General features: G+C 35.4%; 1 protein-coding gene across 1 annotated transcript in view; it reads right to left on the reverse strand.

Moving 5' to 3' along the window:
* Positions 1-213: 213 nt before the first annotated feature.
* The window catches only part of GALNT13 (polypeptide N-acetylgalactosaminyltransferase 13), a 636,905-nt gene continuing 620,415 nt past the window's right edge, over positions 214-16,703 (reverse strand). Inside the window, exons 12-13 of the mRNA XM_068968207.1 lie at positions 14,977-15,111; positions 214-354 (exon numbers count right to left, since the gene is read on the reverse strand). Coding sequence (XP_068824308.1) covers positions 214-354; positions 14,977-15,111 — 276 coding nt within the window. The remainder of the gene's footprint in view (positions 355-14,976; positions 15,112-16,703) is intronic.

The raw sequence follows: 16,703 nt of genomic DNA on the forward strand, positions 1-16,703 counted from the left end.
GGCTGTTATTTATTCTTTTTATGTGCTTTTTAATCAGATACAAATTTTAGTAGGGAAGTAAGCAAACATTCCTAAAAATGAATTATAAACAGCTGTTTTAGAATACTAAAAGGATTTTAAAATTTTCAATTCAACAAAGTTAATATTTTTCCCTAACTGAAATAATGGAAAAACATAAGTGTAGACACTTTCATGGCTTAGGGGAAATGGTCTTCAGGCCCCCAGAGTCATGTTCCTCAGCAGCCATTGTTGAGATCTGGTTCCACTACAGTCCTGCATGGTAGGCACCATTTTGTCTTCTTCAGAAGGTTCATCTAGACATTGATTACTGTTAACATGTCTCAAGGTGAGTTTCTGTAAAAGATAACCAATAATCAGTGCAACATGTTTTATGTTAAACTGCACTAGCTCATCAGATTAAGTCTACTCTTTAAAATATCCTTTATGACTTTTTGGTGTAAACATTGTGATGATGTAAAAGGAACAGTGCACAGGTGGCTCTGAGTTAATTATTATACAACTTTCATTGTTATGATTTCATCATTGTCTAATACACCTTTATTTGCAGATGGTTAAAGAAATCAGCTGATATTTATCATGCACTGCCAAGAATTCAGACTCCTTTGCAAAAAACCTATTTGTGAGTTCAGAGTTCAGTTGAAGAGTGCAAATATTATCAATCTTTTCACAATCTTAGTTTTCTTAGGCATGTGTTATTTAGTAACCATTTGGCAAACATGCAAAGAGATGTCACTACTGGGACTCAAAAAAAACTTCAGGAGATGTTCCCATTTCAAAATATTTTATAAGCCATAGTATCTGTGATTGTGAGACATCCATTATAGGAGAGTAATTATCATGGCAACAAAGATCTGTCTTACTTGATAGTGTGATCATATTTAGTTTGCCTTTTTAGGGATCTTATATACCAACATCAAATAAAAATGTGATGGACATATATTTTAAAATATTATATCTATATATTTTCATAATATTTATTAATAAGCATCTTCTCAGTACCCAAATGCTAAAATGTAATTCCAATAATTTCATCATGTTAACCAGTCATTGCATCTCTTTTGAGTTCATATTTACATTGGTCTAGAACCATACTATATGAAAAACTCCCCAGCCAGAAGAGGTATGTTTGAATATGGAAGGTGATATGGAAATATATCTTGAAAAAAACATGCCGTATACTTTTGTTGCAAATTACCAAAATGAAAGGGAGACAAACACTTTTTTTGGCGGGGGGAGGGGTGGACTCTTGGTGGGCTTCCCAGTGGTGCTAGTGGTAAACTGGTAAAGTGTCAATGCAGGAGACATACGATACGTGGGTTCAATCCCTGGGTCAGGAAGATCCCCTTGAAGAGGGCATGGCAGCCCACTCCAGTATTCTTGCCCTGAGAATCCCATGGACAGAGGAGCCTGGTAGGCTATAGTCCATAGGGTCACATAGTCAGACACAACTGAAGCAACTTAGTATGGGCTCTTTATATTATATTGAAAGTTGGAAGATAAAAAATGCAGGGGTCATGTGCACACACACACACACAAAAGTGGGAGAGAAACACTGCCTAGACAATTACAAATTGTTTTGGATTAGGACTACAAACACCCTGGACTGCACTGTCCTGAGAAAATATAGAATGGAAAATAAGCTTGTGGTAAAGGATGCTTAATAGACAACAAACAGGAAATTAAAAGAGCAAGGCTATTAGATGTGAAGAAGATTTGAAAACTTTGGCCTTTGTTGTTGCTCTTTGCAATACATGAAGGCCATTTATACTTAAAAACATAAAGAAGAAATGGCCAAAGATAGGCAAGAAGATAGCTAATTTATCCTTATAATGCCAGAAACTATGTTGGTGGTTTATGAACCAACAGCCAGAGTGAAAAAAGATATAAAACAAAAGCATTGTTTTTAGAAAATTCTAGTTAAAAATCAACAAAATATTTTTCATTTTTGTTACATACCTGAGGTCCTTTGTGTATATATATCCTTTTCCAAAAAAGCCACTTACCATTGTATGCTTCTATTAGATCTTTTAAAAAACATGTATATGACTTTAGGATTAGATTGAATATGTATTGTCAACTACACATATAATGATAATTTTTAAAACATTAGTATTCTTTAAAAATTTTTTTTGAAGGAATTCATTAGTAGTCAAAAACCACTGCTGTTAAGATAACAACCAGCCAAGGGAAGTATTCTCCTTTTCAGTGTAGTGGGGTAGAAAGAGCAGTCATTTTAGGTTATATGGCTATAAATGTGAATTTCCGCTCCCCAAGTTACTAGCTATGAAGATTTGCGCAAGCTACTAAATCATTCTGAAGACTTAGATTCCTTCAGATGCTTAGTTATACTTACTATATATATATATATATATAATTATATATACATATAATTATATATATATAATTATACTTACTATCGGTTCATTCAGTTCAGTCAAATGCTGTTTTCCCTACTGCTTAAAGAATCTGACCTTTAGTCAACTATGTGTGATCTCCTGCCAACCCGATAAGGGTAAAATTGTTAATTATAAATATGTTTAAAGGCATAGTTATTGTAAACATGACCTTTGATTGATTTTCTGCATCTTCATCTGATAAACTGCATTATAATACCTGACAGGAAGCCAAGTAGCGGGCTTTTCTAAGTGCAAAGTGTACTTTTGCATATTCCCTTGGGTTTCAGGCAGCTGTTAGAGATATTGTCTCCTTTGAGGCATAGGCTATTACACCAGGGTAGTTTTCCACAACTGCTTGATGTGACTCTCATGCCCTTGCTCAGGACTATTACCTGTGGAGAAGCTTGCTCTCATAAGAGTATATAAACTACTGTGGAACTTTTGCAGAGTCTGAGAAGCAAGTAGTGGTTTCTGCCCTTGCATTCTGTAAATTGACTTGTGAGACTAAATAGTTAAATCTGAGAAGACCACTTGATGGGCATTGCACTTTCCATTGTTTCTTTGAAAACAAAAGAAGATAATTGATGCAAATTGCCTTGTATACAAGTTCTCTTTGTGCAAAAAGTCCAGACTTTTCCAGCTTTCCAGTGCATGTTTGGAATGCCCTTGTCTCAAGTGTAAGCCTAATCTAAACAACACCCCTTCTTTCTCCTCCTCTCCTCTCCATGCTTCCGTTTCCAATCTTGTCACAAATATTCCAAGCTCAGTTGTGTCTTCTACTATCAACCTTTTATCATTAATCTGAATCAGGCGAACTGCCTGACTTCCTGTATGTTCTTATAGGGAAGAATTGGACATTATGATAGCTTTTATTTACAGTACAATAATCCCCTTAAAATCAAGAACCAGGACAGGTACATATTTGTACTCCTTACAAGAATGCCATACCAGTTTTTTGACGTAAACTGAATAATGGTTTATATTATTGCCTACTGTGAAGATATTCACAATCACACAAGTCAGAAATGGAAGTACAGTTCTTAAAAGTTTTTATTATTATATCACTTAAGTAACCACAGAAAGTGCTTAGAAATAATTTACTTCATAAAGTTTTTGAAAATTAGTCTTCAATAATGCATTTAAGTTTCCAGTTAAAATAGTAAACTTTAGAAAGGATATGTTGTATTTTCACATAACATATCTAAATAAAAATTAACAAAATTTAATAATTTCAGCCTTCTAAAAACAATTTTTGGCTATGTTAGTTTTTTGTTTTTGTTTTTTTTGGCTGTAATACAAAATCTCTTGTCATGTAGACATGGGTATAGTTAGTCTAAAAAGAGCTTATATGCCATAATGTAATTCCATCACGTATGCTTATATATATTTGAAATATGGAAAAAACTGGAAAATACCTATTGGTAATAAGCAAATACCACTTAATATATGCAGCCTCCAAAGTAATGAGCACCTAAAGATGAAAAATAGCTCCATGGAGAAATAGCACATAAAAATTTTAATATACATTTTAAAGAAGTAAGTTTAGATTTCAATACAGAGCATAACAAAAACACTAAAATTTTATGAAGTCTACAATACAAACCTTCAAAATTATTTGAGAAAGTAATCAGTAGAATTCTTAAAAATATTTCTAAAAATTTCCATTCTTGTATAGTTTCTTAGAAGCCATTTTTGCAAAGGGCTATCATTACATATTTCCACAGCGGGCTGTTGGGAGCCATCAGCTACTTTGCTTACTGAGAGACAGGACTGGGTGATTATGTGAAGAAGAGTGTGGGTCTGTTTGACAAAGAAAATAATAATGACAAAATCAAGTACAAAGGCAGTAATAAATCAGTCATTCTCAGCAATATATAATTTCTACTGGGTAAGCACAGAAAGCACACATCACACTAATTGGATTCATGGAACTTTAAGCTACATCCCTTCAGTAGGAGTAACTGAGATAAGACTGAGAATATGGAGAAAAGCCTGAGATCAAATGGTGAAACATTTGAGACAAAAGTTTATTTTGGATAGAAAATGTTATATGCTTAGTGTTCATCCCAGCAATAAAATGCTCTTAGCATTAAGTGAATTGTTTTTCTCTAGGTACTTCAGAAAAAACCTTAACCAGAGGAAATTTGAAATCTGAAATAATCCTTTTGAGATAAGTTATTTTTCATTAAAAAAAATACATTAAACATTTAGTGCCTTCATTTGTTTGAAAAAACAAGTTTTTTTTTCCTTAGTATTCTGTATAGAAGAGATACCAATTGTTAATATTTTTTTCTAGTAATTTTAATCACTTTTATGTAATTGAGCTCATCTAGTGAAATAGGCCTCACTTTATATTCTGGGTATCATTTTTAAAATTAAATATTCTAAAAACCTAAAAAATAATTTCTACAAAGCATCTTGCCAAAAATCATTTAACTCTCCACTGGGGATATGCAATTTGGAGCTACTAGGAGGAATGCCGGGATAAACATCTCTGAACATCTCCTTTCCACGTGTATCTCATTTCTTTAGAGATGATTCTTAGAAGTGAAATCCCAAGATCAAAAGGTATGAACATTTTAATATGTATTAGCAAAATAAAAATTCTATTAAACATCTATAATAATTACTTTGTAATAATAGCAGCAGCAGCTTTATTGTGCTTGCTGCTGCTATTGCTGCTAAGTCACTTCAGTCGTGTCCGACTCTGTGCGACCCCATAGACAGGGGCCCACTGTCTCTGGGATTCTCCAGGCAAGAACACTGGAGTGGGCTGCCATTTCCTTCTCCAGTGCATGAAAGTGAAAAGCAAAAGTGAAGTCGCTCTGTCGTGCCCGACTCTTAGTGACCCCATGGACTGCAGCCTAACAGGCTCCTCCATCCATGGGACTACATGTCATAATACTGTATTTGTGTCGGTTTCACTGAATCTTCATCAGTACTGTGTGTTGCCACTATAAACATTTCTTGACATATGGCCAGGATAAAGAATGATATGGATAAAAGAAAACATGTGAAATGACTTTTTATAGTTATTTAATGGTTTTTCATATTTATTTAAAATAACTTCTTTTTCATTGGTTAATTTCTATTTTTCCTATGTTCTTTATACAGGACTGTAGATATTTTTATATTGGGTATACATTTTTTCTTTTACATACTCCTTTTAAGCATACCATCCCTTATTTATAACAAATACCTCTGACAACTTTAGGAAGCTGTCATATTAACTCAGTTTTGAAGGCAATATGACATACAGGCTGACAAGCAGCATACTGCCAAATATCATTTTTGCATGGCATTATTTAAAATATTCACTAGAACAAGGAAATATGAACCCTAAGAATATTGTTTTTTGTTTATAATATAGTATTATTCTTTACTGAAGTATAGAAAATTATTTTCTAAAATTTACAAAATTTCAGTCATACTATTTTAAGATACATAAGAAAAGTAATAATTCTTGTCTTTAAACATAATTTTGCTATTTAAGACAAGGTGTGTCATGGAGTATTTCCAACTTCACCCTTTAAAGATACAATTAGAGCTGAAAGCCAACTAGAATCAGGCTAGGGAAACAATTTTGGTGACAAAATATGAATCATAAAATTATAAAATTAGTTAATACCTTTGGATTAAAAAGCACCTAGTAAATTTGATATTTTAATGCACAAATAGAAGTGACTGCATGGTTCATTGAAAACCAACCATACAGGTGTCAGTTTAAAATATGCCATATTAAAATTTGAAATGAAAATAATTATTGCTATATATAATGATAAAGTAAGAATAAACTTGGACTATTATAGGTATTTAATTTAATAGCAAATGCAATAGGATTTCCCCTATTGATTAAGTACTGAATAAAGGTTATTTAAATATTAATATAGTAAAGTTCTTATTCAAAATATTAAGTATGATCTCCCAATAAGGTGATCTGTGCACGTGTTAGAATATGAGTATTAAACAAGTCTGTAAGGGTAAGTATTTAACAAGCAAGAACTAAAAACAATACTAAACTACTGAAATTCCTATTCACTAAGTTTTTCTAATAATACATAAATCACAGCTATGGGTCAGTAGAACTATGGAAATATAAAACTTGTCTGATATACACAGCCTTCAAAAAGTAAATCAAGCCACTATTTTTATTAGGAATGCTACTCAGGGAATTGGCTGGGTTGTCAACTATAAATGACTTACCTTGAAATTATATTCCCATTTACCTGCTTTCTGATAAAGGTAAATAAAAGAGGAGTTGTTAAAAATCTAAATATAAGCTTCTGTGATTTCAGTAAATATATTTAACCTACTGAAGAAAATTCCTGATATTGTGACTCTGAGAAACATTTGATACAGATGGACATCAAATTCATAACAAGTATTTTCTCAGTCAATTTGTTCAGTCACATGAGACACAGACTTATTTTTAGCTTCATATTTTGTTTCCTTTTTTTCTTTGTTGCACAGTGTTTGTGGAACATAAGTGTTCTGTTCTAAAATTAGATTCTCACACTGTATGTAGCAGCCTGGATGTTCAAAAAGAAATGTTACTATGTGCACTTATTGCAGTAAAATGTAAATTTCAAATGGATTGGAACACAATTGCAACAAAATAGGATAATATAAGAAAACCTGAATAAGAAAATGGGTGGATGACAGACCTTTATAACAGTAATCCTTAAAATATTTCAGGGAGATGAAATTTAGTCTTTTTTCTTTTAACTTTGTGTCAGTGGGCTTTTATTACACCAACGTGTTCAAGTAATTTATTCAAGAGTTCTGGACCAGTTGGGGATCTCTCAGTTATGCTGATGATGCTTCGGTTGCCTCCAAAATGAACACATCTGGCCAGGTATAAAGTGGTACTGAATTAATTTCATGGTTGTGCTGTTTAAGAAATACTTAGTTAAGAAAGTGGGAAACTCTGTATTTCAAATCAAAGTTGGCCAAAGATATGTATTTATTACCAACATGTGCTTTAGTTTCACTCAGATAAAAGGTGAAACAATTAGATATTAATTATATTATGAATATGTATGGCTAAAATTTGTAAACAGACCGTATTGACAAAGTAGTCTTATGACTTACCATTTATCTAAACAGACAATATTTACTGCAGTACGTCTTTCCCATTATTTAGGAAAGAAGGAATTCTGTGTGAATACAATTTGGTACCAAAATAATTGATGATATTTTACCATTTCTTTCATTTGTAATACTGTACAGTTAGCTTATCAGATCCAGACATGCTGGGACCCGGGACCGTTTGCTGCAGCGCTTGCACCTGGACAAACATTTCCTTGAGCTACAAGATTGCTGCTGCTGCTGCTAAGTCGTGTCAGTCATGCCCAACTCTGTGCGACCCCATAGACGGCAGCCTACCAGGCTCCTCCGTCCCTGGGATTCTCCAGGCAAGAACACTGGAGTGGGTTGCCATTTCCTTCTCCAGTACAGGAAAGTGAAAAGTGAAAGTGAAGTTGCTCAGTTGTGTCCGACTCAGCGACCTCATGGACTGCAGCCTACCAGGCTCCTCTGTCCAGGGGATTTTCCATAGCTACAGATTAAGGAACTAAAAATAGAACCGCATACATGCACAGCTGGGGTAAATTATGAACAAAAAGATACAAAAAGACTGAAAAACGGGGAGCAAAAGCAGGGTACTACGAATGCCCCCTGCTGACCAAAGGGATGGGCAAAACACCTAAGCCACCCCTCTAGCCTAACCCTTGGACACACCCCTATCTTCATCTCATACAAAGATCCCCCACCAGAGAGCAAGAAAGGAAAACAGTTACTTGTTTTCACTCTCTCCTGTGACCTCCTGGGGGGATAGGGGTGAGCCTTTTCCTTACATGGGATAAGGGTAAGGGTGTGCTTTGTTCCAGGCGGTTCAGAGGTGGCCGTTGGGTTTGTGGTCCATAATTTGCCCCAACTATGAATGCATGCAGTTGTTTCTAGTCCCTTACAGTTTCTTTGTAATTTGTAGTTGGAGGAGACATTTGTCTAGGTGCAAGTATATCACTGCAGCAAAGGGTCTCAGGTCCCGGCCTGTGTCAGGAACATCAATCAGGAAGCAATTTAGTGTAGTGGAAAAGATAGCTGAATTTAGTGCTAGAAACTTGGGCTGTACACATTTAGGTAGGGAATTTAAACCACACTAAGCTTTGTTTTATTGATATGAAAAATACAAATAATAATAATATTATCTTATAGGACTATTGTAAGAATTGGGTGAGACAATAGATAAAATTAGACACTCAGAAAAACTTTTCTTCTCTGTCTTCCCCCCCAGTCACTTAAGAAGTAAACAAACCAAAGCAGCTGGATACACTCAATGTTTTGAGGCTTTATGATACTGTTTCAGTTTTTCTCTGTATATCTGAACAGTTCTCCTATTTGTGACTTGCTTTTTTAAGATTGAAATGACTGGAAGATAAGGTGATGGAATAGTTCGGTGGTTTACACTGTGAGATTCACAGTTGTGCTGATAACTAGCTTTCTTTGATTTCTTTGCTCTGCTGTGCTTAGTTGCTCACTCATGTCTGACTCTTTGCGACCCCATGGACCATAGCCCTTCAGGGTCCTCTGTTCATGGAGATTCTCCAGGCAAGAATACTGGAACAGGTTCCCATGCACTCCTCCAGGGGATCTTCTCAACCCAGGGATTGAACCTATGTCTCCCGCGTTGCAGGAAGATTCTTTACCATTTGAGCCACCAGGGAAGCCCTTTGATTACTTTATTAGGACCTAAATCTGCTGGTGGTATAATTTTTCTGCTTTAGCTTTCTTCTGATAAGGGCTAGAGGGAGAGAACATGAAGGTATATTTCAACTCTATAATTGTGAACTCCATCAAACTTTATTGTGCTTTGAAAGTGCGCCACCTCAGAGGTTTGTCAATAAATTTGCCCATCATAGACATTGCTAAAGAATTAGAGAAATAGCAGGGGCACTTAACCACTTTCCACTGGTTGAAAGCCTTGTCATTTTCTAAAATGTATTTATTTATGGTTTTTCCTAGTTTTGCAATATTTTTCAGTAGTGCATATAAAAAGACTAAGAAAGATAAGCAGATATTTGGCCACTGTCTAGACTTGACCTTCTCAAACTCTTTAACATCTCCGCAAATGACTTGGGGATTTAGTTAAAATATAGACCCTGATATAGGGTATCTAGAGTGATGTCTCAGATACCTAATTTCTAACAGGTTCCCAGGTGATGTTAGTAGTCCTGGAATTACACTTTGGCTAGCAATGGTTGAGACTATTTTGTAGACTAAAGTGATCATAAACCTAAAACTTAAAAGGTAATTATAAAAATTAAATATTGTATTTCAGTTTCATTTACAAAAATAATCTATTTTTGCTGACTCCTACACAAATAGGTGTTTTCTTTCAAAGCTGAAATTCAGAAAGGCAGTGCATTATTTCTATCAGTCAGTTCATCAGTTCAGTCATTCAGTCATGTCCGACGCTTTGCGACTCATGAACTGCAGCACGCCAGGTCTCCCTGTCCATCACCAACTCCCGGAGTCGACCCAAACCCATGTCCATTGAATCGGTGATGCCATCCAACCATCTTATTCTCTGTTGTCCCCTTCTTCTGCCCTCAATCTTTTCCAGCATCAGGGGCTTTTCAAATGAATCAGCTCTTCGCATCAGGTGTCCAAAGTATTGGAGTTTCAGCTTCAACGTCAGTCCTTCCAATGAACACCCAGGACTGACCTCCTTTAGGATAGACTGGTTGGATCTCCTTGCAGTCCAAGGAACTCTCAAGAGTCTTCTCCTACACCACTGTTCAAAAGCATCAATTCTTTGACTCTCATCTTTCTTTATAGTCCAGCTCTCATATGCATACATAACTACTGGAAAAACCATAGCCTTGACTAGACAGACCTTTGTTGGCAAAGTAATGGCTCTGCTTTTTAATATGCTGTCTAGGTTGGTCATAACTTTCCTTCCAAGGAGTAAGCATCTTAATTTCATGGCTGCAATCACCATCTGCAGTGATTTTGGAGCCCCCAAAAATAAAGTCAGTCACTGTTTTCCCATCTATTTGCCATGAAGTGATGGGACCAGATGCCATGATCTTCGTTTTCTGAGTGTTGAGTTTTCAGCCAGCTTTTTCACTCTCCTCTTTCACTTTCATCAGGAAGCTCTTTAGTTCTTCTTCACTTTCTGCCATAAGGGTGATGTTATCTGCATATCTGAGGTTATTGATATTTATCCCAGCAATCTTGATTCCAGCTTGTGCTTCTTCCAGCCCAGTGTTTCTCATTATATACTCTGCATATAAGTTAAATAAGCAGGGTGACAATATACAGCCTTGACTTACTTCTTTTCCTATTTGAAACCAGTCTGTTGTTCCATGTCCAGTTCTAACTGTTGCTTCCTGACCTGCTTATAGGTTTCTCAAGAGGCAGGTCTGGTATTCCCATCTCTTTCAGAATTTTCCACAGTTGATTGTGATCCACACAGTCAAAGGCTTTGGCATAGTCAATAAAGCAGAAATAGATGTTTTTCTTGCTTTTTCCATGATCCAGCAGATGTTGGCAATTTGATCTCTGGTTCCTCTGCCTTTTCTAAAACCAGCTTGAACACCAGGAAGTTCATGGTTGATGTATTGCTCAAGCCTGGCTTGCAAAGTTTTGAGCATTACTTTACTAGCGTGTGAGATGAATGCAATTGTGCAGTAGTTTGTGCATTCTTTGGCATTGCCTTTCTTTGGTATTGGAATGAAAACTGACCTTTTCCAGTCCTGTGGCCACTGCCGAATTTTCCAAATTTGCTGGCATATTGAGTGCAACACTTTCATAGCATCATCTTTCAGGATTTGAAATAGTTCAACTGGAATTCTGTCACCTCCACTAGCTTTGTTCATAGTGATGCTTTCTAAGGCCCACTTGACTTCACATTCCAGGATGTTTGGCCCTAGGTGAGTGTGAGTGATCACACCATCATGATTATCTGGGTCGTAAAAATCTTTTTTGTACAGTTCTGTGTATTTTTGCCACTGCTTCTTAATATCTTCTGCTTCTGTAGGTCCATACCATTTCTGTCCTTTATTTAGACCATCTATGTATGAATGTTCCCTTGGTATCTTAGGTATCTCTAGTCTTTCCCATTTCATTGTTTTTTTCTATTTCTTCACATTGATTTCTGAGGAAGGCTTTCTTATCTCTCCTTGCTGTTCTTTGGAGCTCTGCATTCAAATGGGTATATCTTTCCTTTTTTCCTTTGCTTTTTGCTTCTCTTCTTTTCACAGCTATTTGTAAGGCCTCCTCAGACAGCGTTTTTGCTTTTTTTGCATTTCTTTCTCTTGGGGATTATCTTGATTCCTGTCTCCTATACAATGTCATGAACTTCCGTCAGTAGTTTATCAGGCACTCTGTCTATCAGATCTAGTCCCTTTAATCTATTTCTCACTTCAACTGTATAATCATAAGGGATTTTATTTAGGTCATACTTGAATGGTTTAGTGATTTTTCCCACTTTCTTCAATTTAAGTCTGAATTTGGCAATAAGGAGTCATGATCTGAGCCACAGTCCACTCCAGGTCTTGTTTTTGCTGACTATATAGAGCATTTCCATCTTTTGCTGCAAAGAATACAATCAGTCTGATTTTGGTGTTGACCATCTGGTGATATTCATGTCTAGAGTCTTCTCTTGTGTTTTGGAAGAGGGTATTTGGTATACCCAGTGCATTCTCTTGGCAGAACTCGATTAGACTTTGCCCTGCTTCATTCTGTATTCCAAGGCCAAATTTGCCTGTTACTCCAGGTGTTTCTTGACTTCCTACTTTTGCATTCCAGTCCCCTATAATGAAAAGGATATCTTTTGGGGGTATTAGTTCTAGGTGGTCTTGTAGGACTTCATAGAACCGTTCAACTTCAGCTTCTTCAGCATTACTGGTTGGGGCATAGACTTGGATTACTGTGATAGTGAATGGTTTGCCTTGGAGACGAACAGAGATCATTTTGCCGTTTTTGAGATTGCATCCAAGTACTGCATTTCGGACTCTTTTGTTGACCATTATGGCTACTCCATTTCTTCTAAGGGATTCCTGCACACAGTAGTAGATATAATGGTCATCTGAGTTAAATTCACCCATTCCAGTCCATTTTAGTTTGCTGATTCCTAATGTCAACGTTCACCCTTGCCATCGCCTGTTTGACCACTTCCAATTTGCCTTGATTCATAGAACTGACATTCCAGGTTCCTATGCAATATTGCTCTTTACAGCATCGGACCTTGCTTCTATCACCAGTCACATCCACAGCTGGGTATTGTTTTTGCTTTGGCTCCATCCCTTCATTCTTTCTGGAGTTATTTCTCCACTGATCTCCAGTAGCATATTGGGCACCTACCAACCTGGGGAGTTCATCTGAAAGATGAACTGAAAGTGTCCTATCATTTTGCCTTTTCATACTGTTCATGGGGTTCTCAAGGCAAGAATACTGAAGTGGTTTGCCATTCCCTTCTCCAGTGGACCACATTATTTCTGTAATTATTCTATTTTTATGTGTCTTCTCTACATTATGATTTCTACATTTTTTAATTTGGCAAAAGAATTTGTATTATTTAAAATTTTACATTTAGACAAGTTGAACATCATAATTTTGAAAACTACCAGAGTAAATTAAGCTATGCATATAATTATTAAGATGAATGAATTACATTTCACAATACTTATGGCATATTATAAGCTTTATCATGTGTCTTTCATATTACAGTGCTCTAAAAATACTACAGTAGAATTACTGTATACTGTGTACTACAGTAGAATAACCAGTAGTTATTCAAAATTTATAAGAAAACTATATCTTAGCTGAAGCTACCTATTTTTTTTGTTTTACCTTTCCTTCAAAATCCTTAAATACCTCAATAATCTTGCTACTGGCTGACAAAAATATAAACAAGTATACACAATTATAAACAATAGTTATTTTTAATATGAAGGAATTTGAATTATTACTTTAGAAGCCTTGTCACTCAAAAATTATAGAAAGCTTAAAGATGTGATGTGGTATTGTGAAATTCTATACTCATTCATCTTACAAAAAATATATACATTCATTTCCCCCTTAATATATGCTAGAAGTTTGTTTTTTAGCACAAACCCCATAAAATCCTAGTTTCCTAGTGAAAACTAAGGAACAACAAAAGTTTTTTTATTTTAAAACTTGCAGCATTTCTCCTTTATTTGTACTTTTATCTGTATTTTTCCCTATTAAAGAGGTTAAAGGCTCAAGGTCCAGAATTGTCCACATGTATTATTGGAGTAGATACCATCAATCTCCACCCAATTTTAAAGGTTGGTGATGGATGATAACAGTTGAAGAGAAAAACTTGGTGGTCAGACAGAGAAGATGAATAACGTATTAGGAAGAGAAAAGAATCCAAATGGAACACACTTGTGAAAGATAGGAAGGATTCAAGGTGTCTGTCTTTAACAATGTCCCAGAAGAAAAATATTTGATGTCTAAGGAGCTTGATAATTTAGTATAAATTTTAGAGCCTAATATCAAACCTACATAACTAGCTTCAAATCGCATTAGAATTCATTGTTTTCCTGATATTCCACTTAAGAAACTACAACATCTTGCAAATTAAATTGTCATTCAAAAAGTGTTTAAAAAGAAGACCTTGTTAAAATATCAACAATACCAACAACTCTGTAGTTTGCTTTTTAAAATGTTACTCCTGCAGAGCAGTACAGGCTTGCATAGAACACTACATTTGTGAAATTCATTCACCTCTATTGTATTATTTATCTTGTAAGAATAAAATTTACTTATCTTTAAATAAGTCACCAACCATTTAATGATGTGGGAAATGTAGCAGAGATAACCAGTTAATATTGCCAGGCAAAGAGAAGTGAAAGAAACGCAGCTGTTTCCATTCCAGCTTCTTTATGCAGTGGAAAATATTTCTTTTTTATTAGCTCCATCTGATGGTTGATCTGATTTTTACACACTGCCTGGCTATAAATTCCCAACAGTAATTTTATTGTTTTCTGTCCCTCTCTTCTATTGTAAAAATGTGCTATATTGTAAAGATACTCCTTAGCTGAGAATGTACATAATTAATTCATTGAATTCTGCAAATATTTACTAATATAAAGAATATAATGCTAATCTTGTAGCTTTTTTCTTTTTCCTTTGAGAAGCATAAATATCACAGGTTACAGTAGTATGAAAGTTAACATTTGAAAATATTATTGCTATTGTCCTGTATGCACATCTTCATAGAGGACACATAAACAAACCTCTTAGAGGGGCATGGCCCATCTGTTACCTAATTTATGTTGAGCATGTTTGTGGTGATAACAAATTTTAAGCCAATAAAAATGGCTATTTTCCTCATTCATATTTTATACTAATGGCGTAGTTCTATAAAAACCTATTTGTGTGATATACCATCCTAATGTTTTCAGCTGTGAGCATGAGTGCTTTAAAGTGCAGTTCTTTCAATGCAGAGAAAGTTAGCTTGAAGGATCAATATTTGAAATACATGATTGAGTCTAGCATTAAATAAGAAGTTAAGAAAATACTATACCTCAGCATCATACTCCCATAATTGATTTCCTCTCATATGGTGGCATTTTAACATGATCACAGGTCCATTGAGTCTAGAAACATCTAAGCACAAGTCATCGGTTCGGATTTCTTTGTCAGCAGTATAAGAAAATACCTGCAAATATAAAAGGCAGCTAATAAAATAATATCTTCTTTTAAAAAATGTTGCAGTATAGCAGATTTATCTGTGGAAGCTTTCATATCATGTAAAGTTGTATTTTCAAATGATCTCTGTTATGTGATCTTGAGAAAGCTAGTCCATCTCTCTCTGTTCTTTTCCTCAAATACAAAATAGGTACCATGTCATGTGCTTTTTAAGGTTTTTATGAACTCTCAGTTTAAGAAACTAAACTATTATTGTTATTTTTGTAATTCTAACTTGTTTTATGTGTTTCCTTTTATTTTTGTAAAATTGAACAGTTGGTTTACAATGCTGTGTTAGTTTCAGGTGTACAGCACAGTGGTGTGTGTGTGTGTGTGTGTATTCTTTCCCATTATAGGTTATGACATATTGAGTATTATTCCCTGGGTTATACAGTAGGTCTGTCTTGATTATCTCTTTTGTATATAGTGTATATGTTAACCCAGACTCCTAAGTTATCCCTACCCACCCCATCTCTTTCGTCTTTGTTAACTACAAGTTTGTTTTCTGTGTCTGTGAGTCTGTTTTTCTTTTGGTCATTTGTATCATGTCTTAGATTCCACATATAAGTGATATATGTTAATTGTTTGTCTGGCTTCCTTTGTGGCTCAGCTGGTAAGAATCTGCCTGCAACGCAGGAGACCTGGATTCGATTCCTGGGTTGGGAAGATCCCCTGGAGGAAGGAAAGGCTACCCACTCCAGTATTCTGGCCTGGAGAATTCCATGGACTGTGTATAGACCATGGGGTCACAAAAAATCAGACACGACTGAGCGACTTTCATTTTTGTCTGACTTACTTCACTTAGTATGATGATCTCTGGGTCCATCCATGTTGCTGCAAATGACATTATTTCACTCTTTTTTATGACCGAGTCATTCCTCTGTATATATTCATATATTGCATCCTCTTTATCCATTCCTCTGTCAGTGGACATTTAGGCGGCTTCCAAGTCTTGGCTGTTGTAATAGTGCTGCAGTGAACATTGGGGCGCGTGTATCTTTTCCAGTAGAGTTTTCATCTTTTCTGGATATGTGTCCTGGAGTGGGACTACTGGATCATGTGATAGCTCTACTTTTAGGTTTTAAAGGAGCTTCCATACTGTTCTCCATTGTGGTAGTATCCGTTTACATTCCCATCAACAGTGTATGAGGGTTCCTTTATCTCCACCCTCTCTCCAGCACTTACTTTTCAAAAACTTTTCAAGTTTTTGATGATGGCCATTCTGACTAGTGTAAGGTGATAGACCTCATTGTAGTTTTGACTTGCATTCGTCTCATGATTATGTTGAGCATCTTTTCATGTGCCCTTCGGCCATCTGAATGTCTTCTTTGAAGAAATATCTATTTAGATCTTCTACCCGTTTTTTGATTGGACTGTTTCTTTTTTTGATATTGAGCTATAAGAACTGTTTACATATTTTAGAAATTAATCTCTTGTTGGTCTCATCGTATGCAAATATTTTCTCCCATTCTGTAGGTTGTCTTTTTGTTTTATGATTTCCTCTGATGTGCAAAAGTTTTTAAGTTTAACTAGGTCCCATTTGTTTATGGATTCGAAAAGGTA

The sequence above is a fragment of the Capricornis sumatraensis genome, chromosome 3 (genome assembly GCF_032405125.1).
Source record: "Capricornis sumatraensis isolate serow.1 chromosome 3, serow.2, whole genome shotgun sequence".
Classification (NCBI taxonomy): domain Eukaryota; kingdom Metazoa; phylum Chordata; class Mammalia; order Artiodactyla; family Bovidae; genus Capricornis; species Capricornis sumatraensis.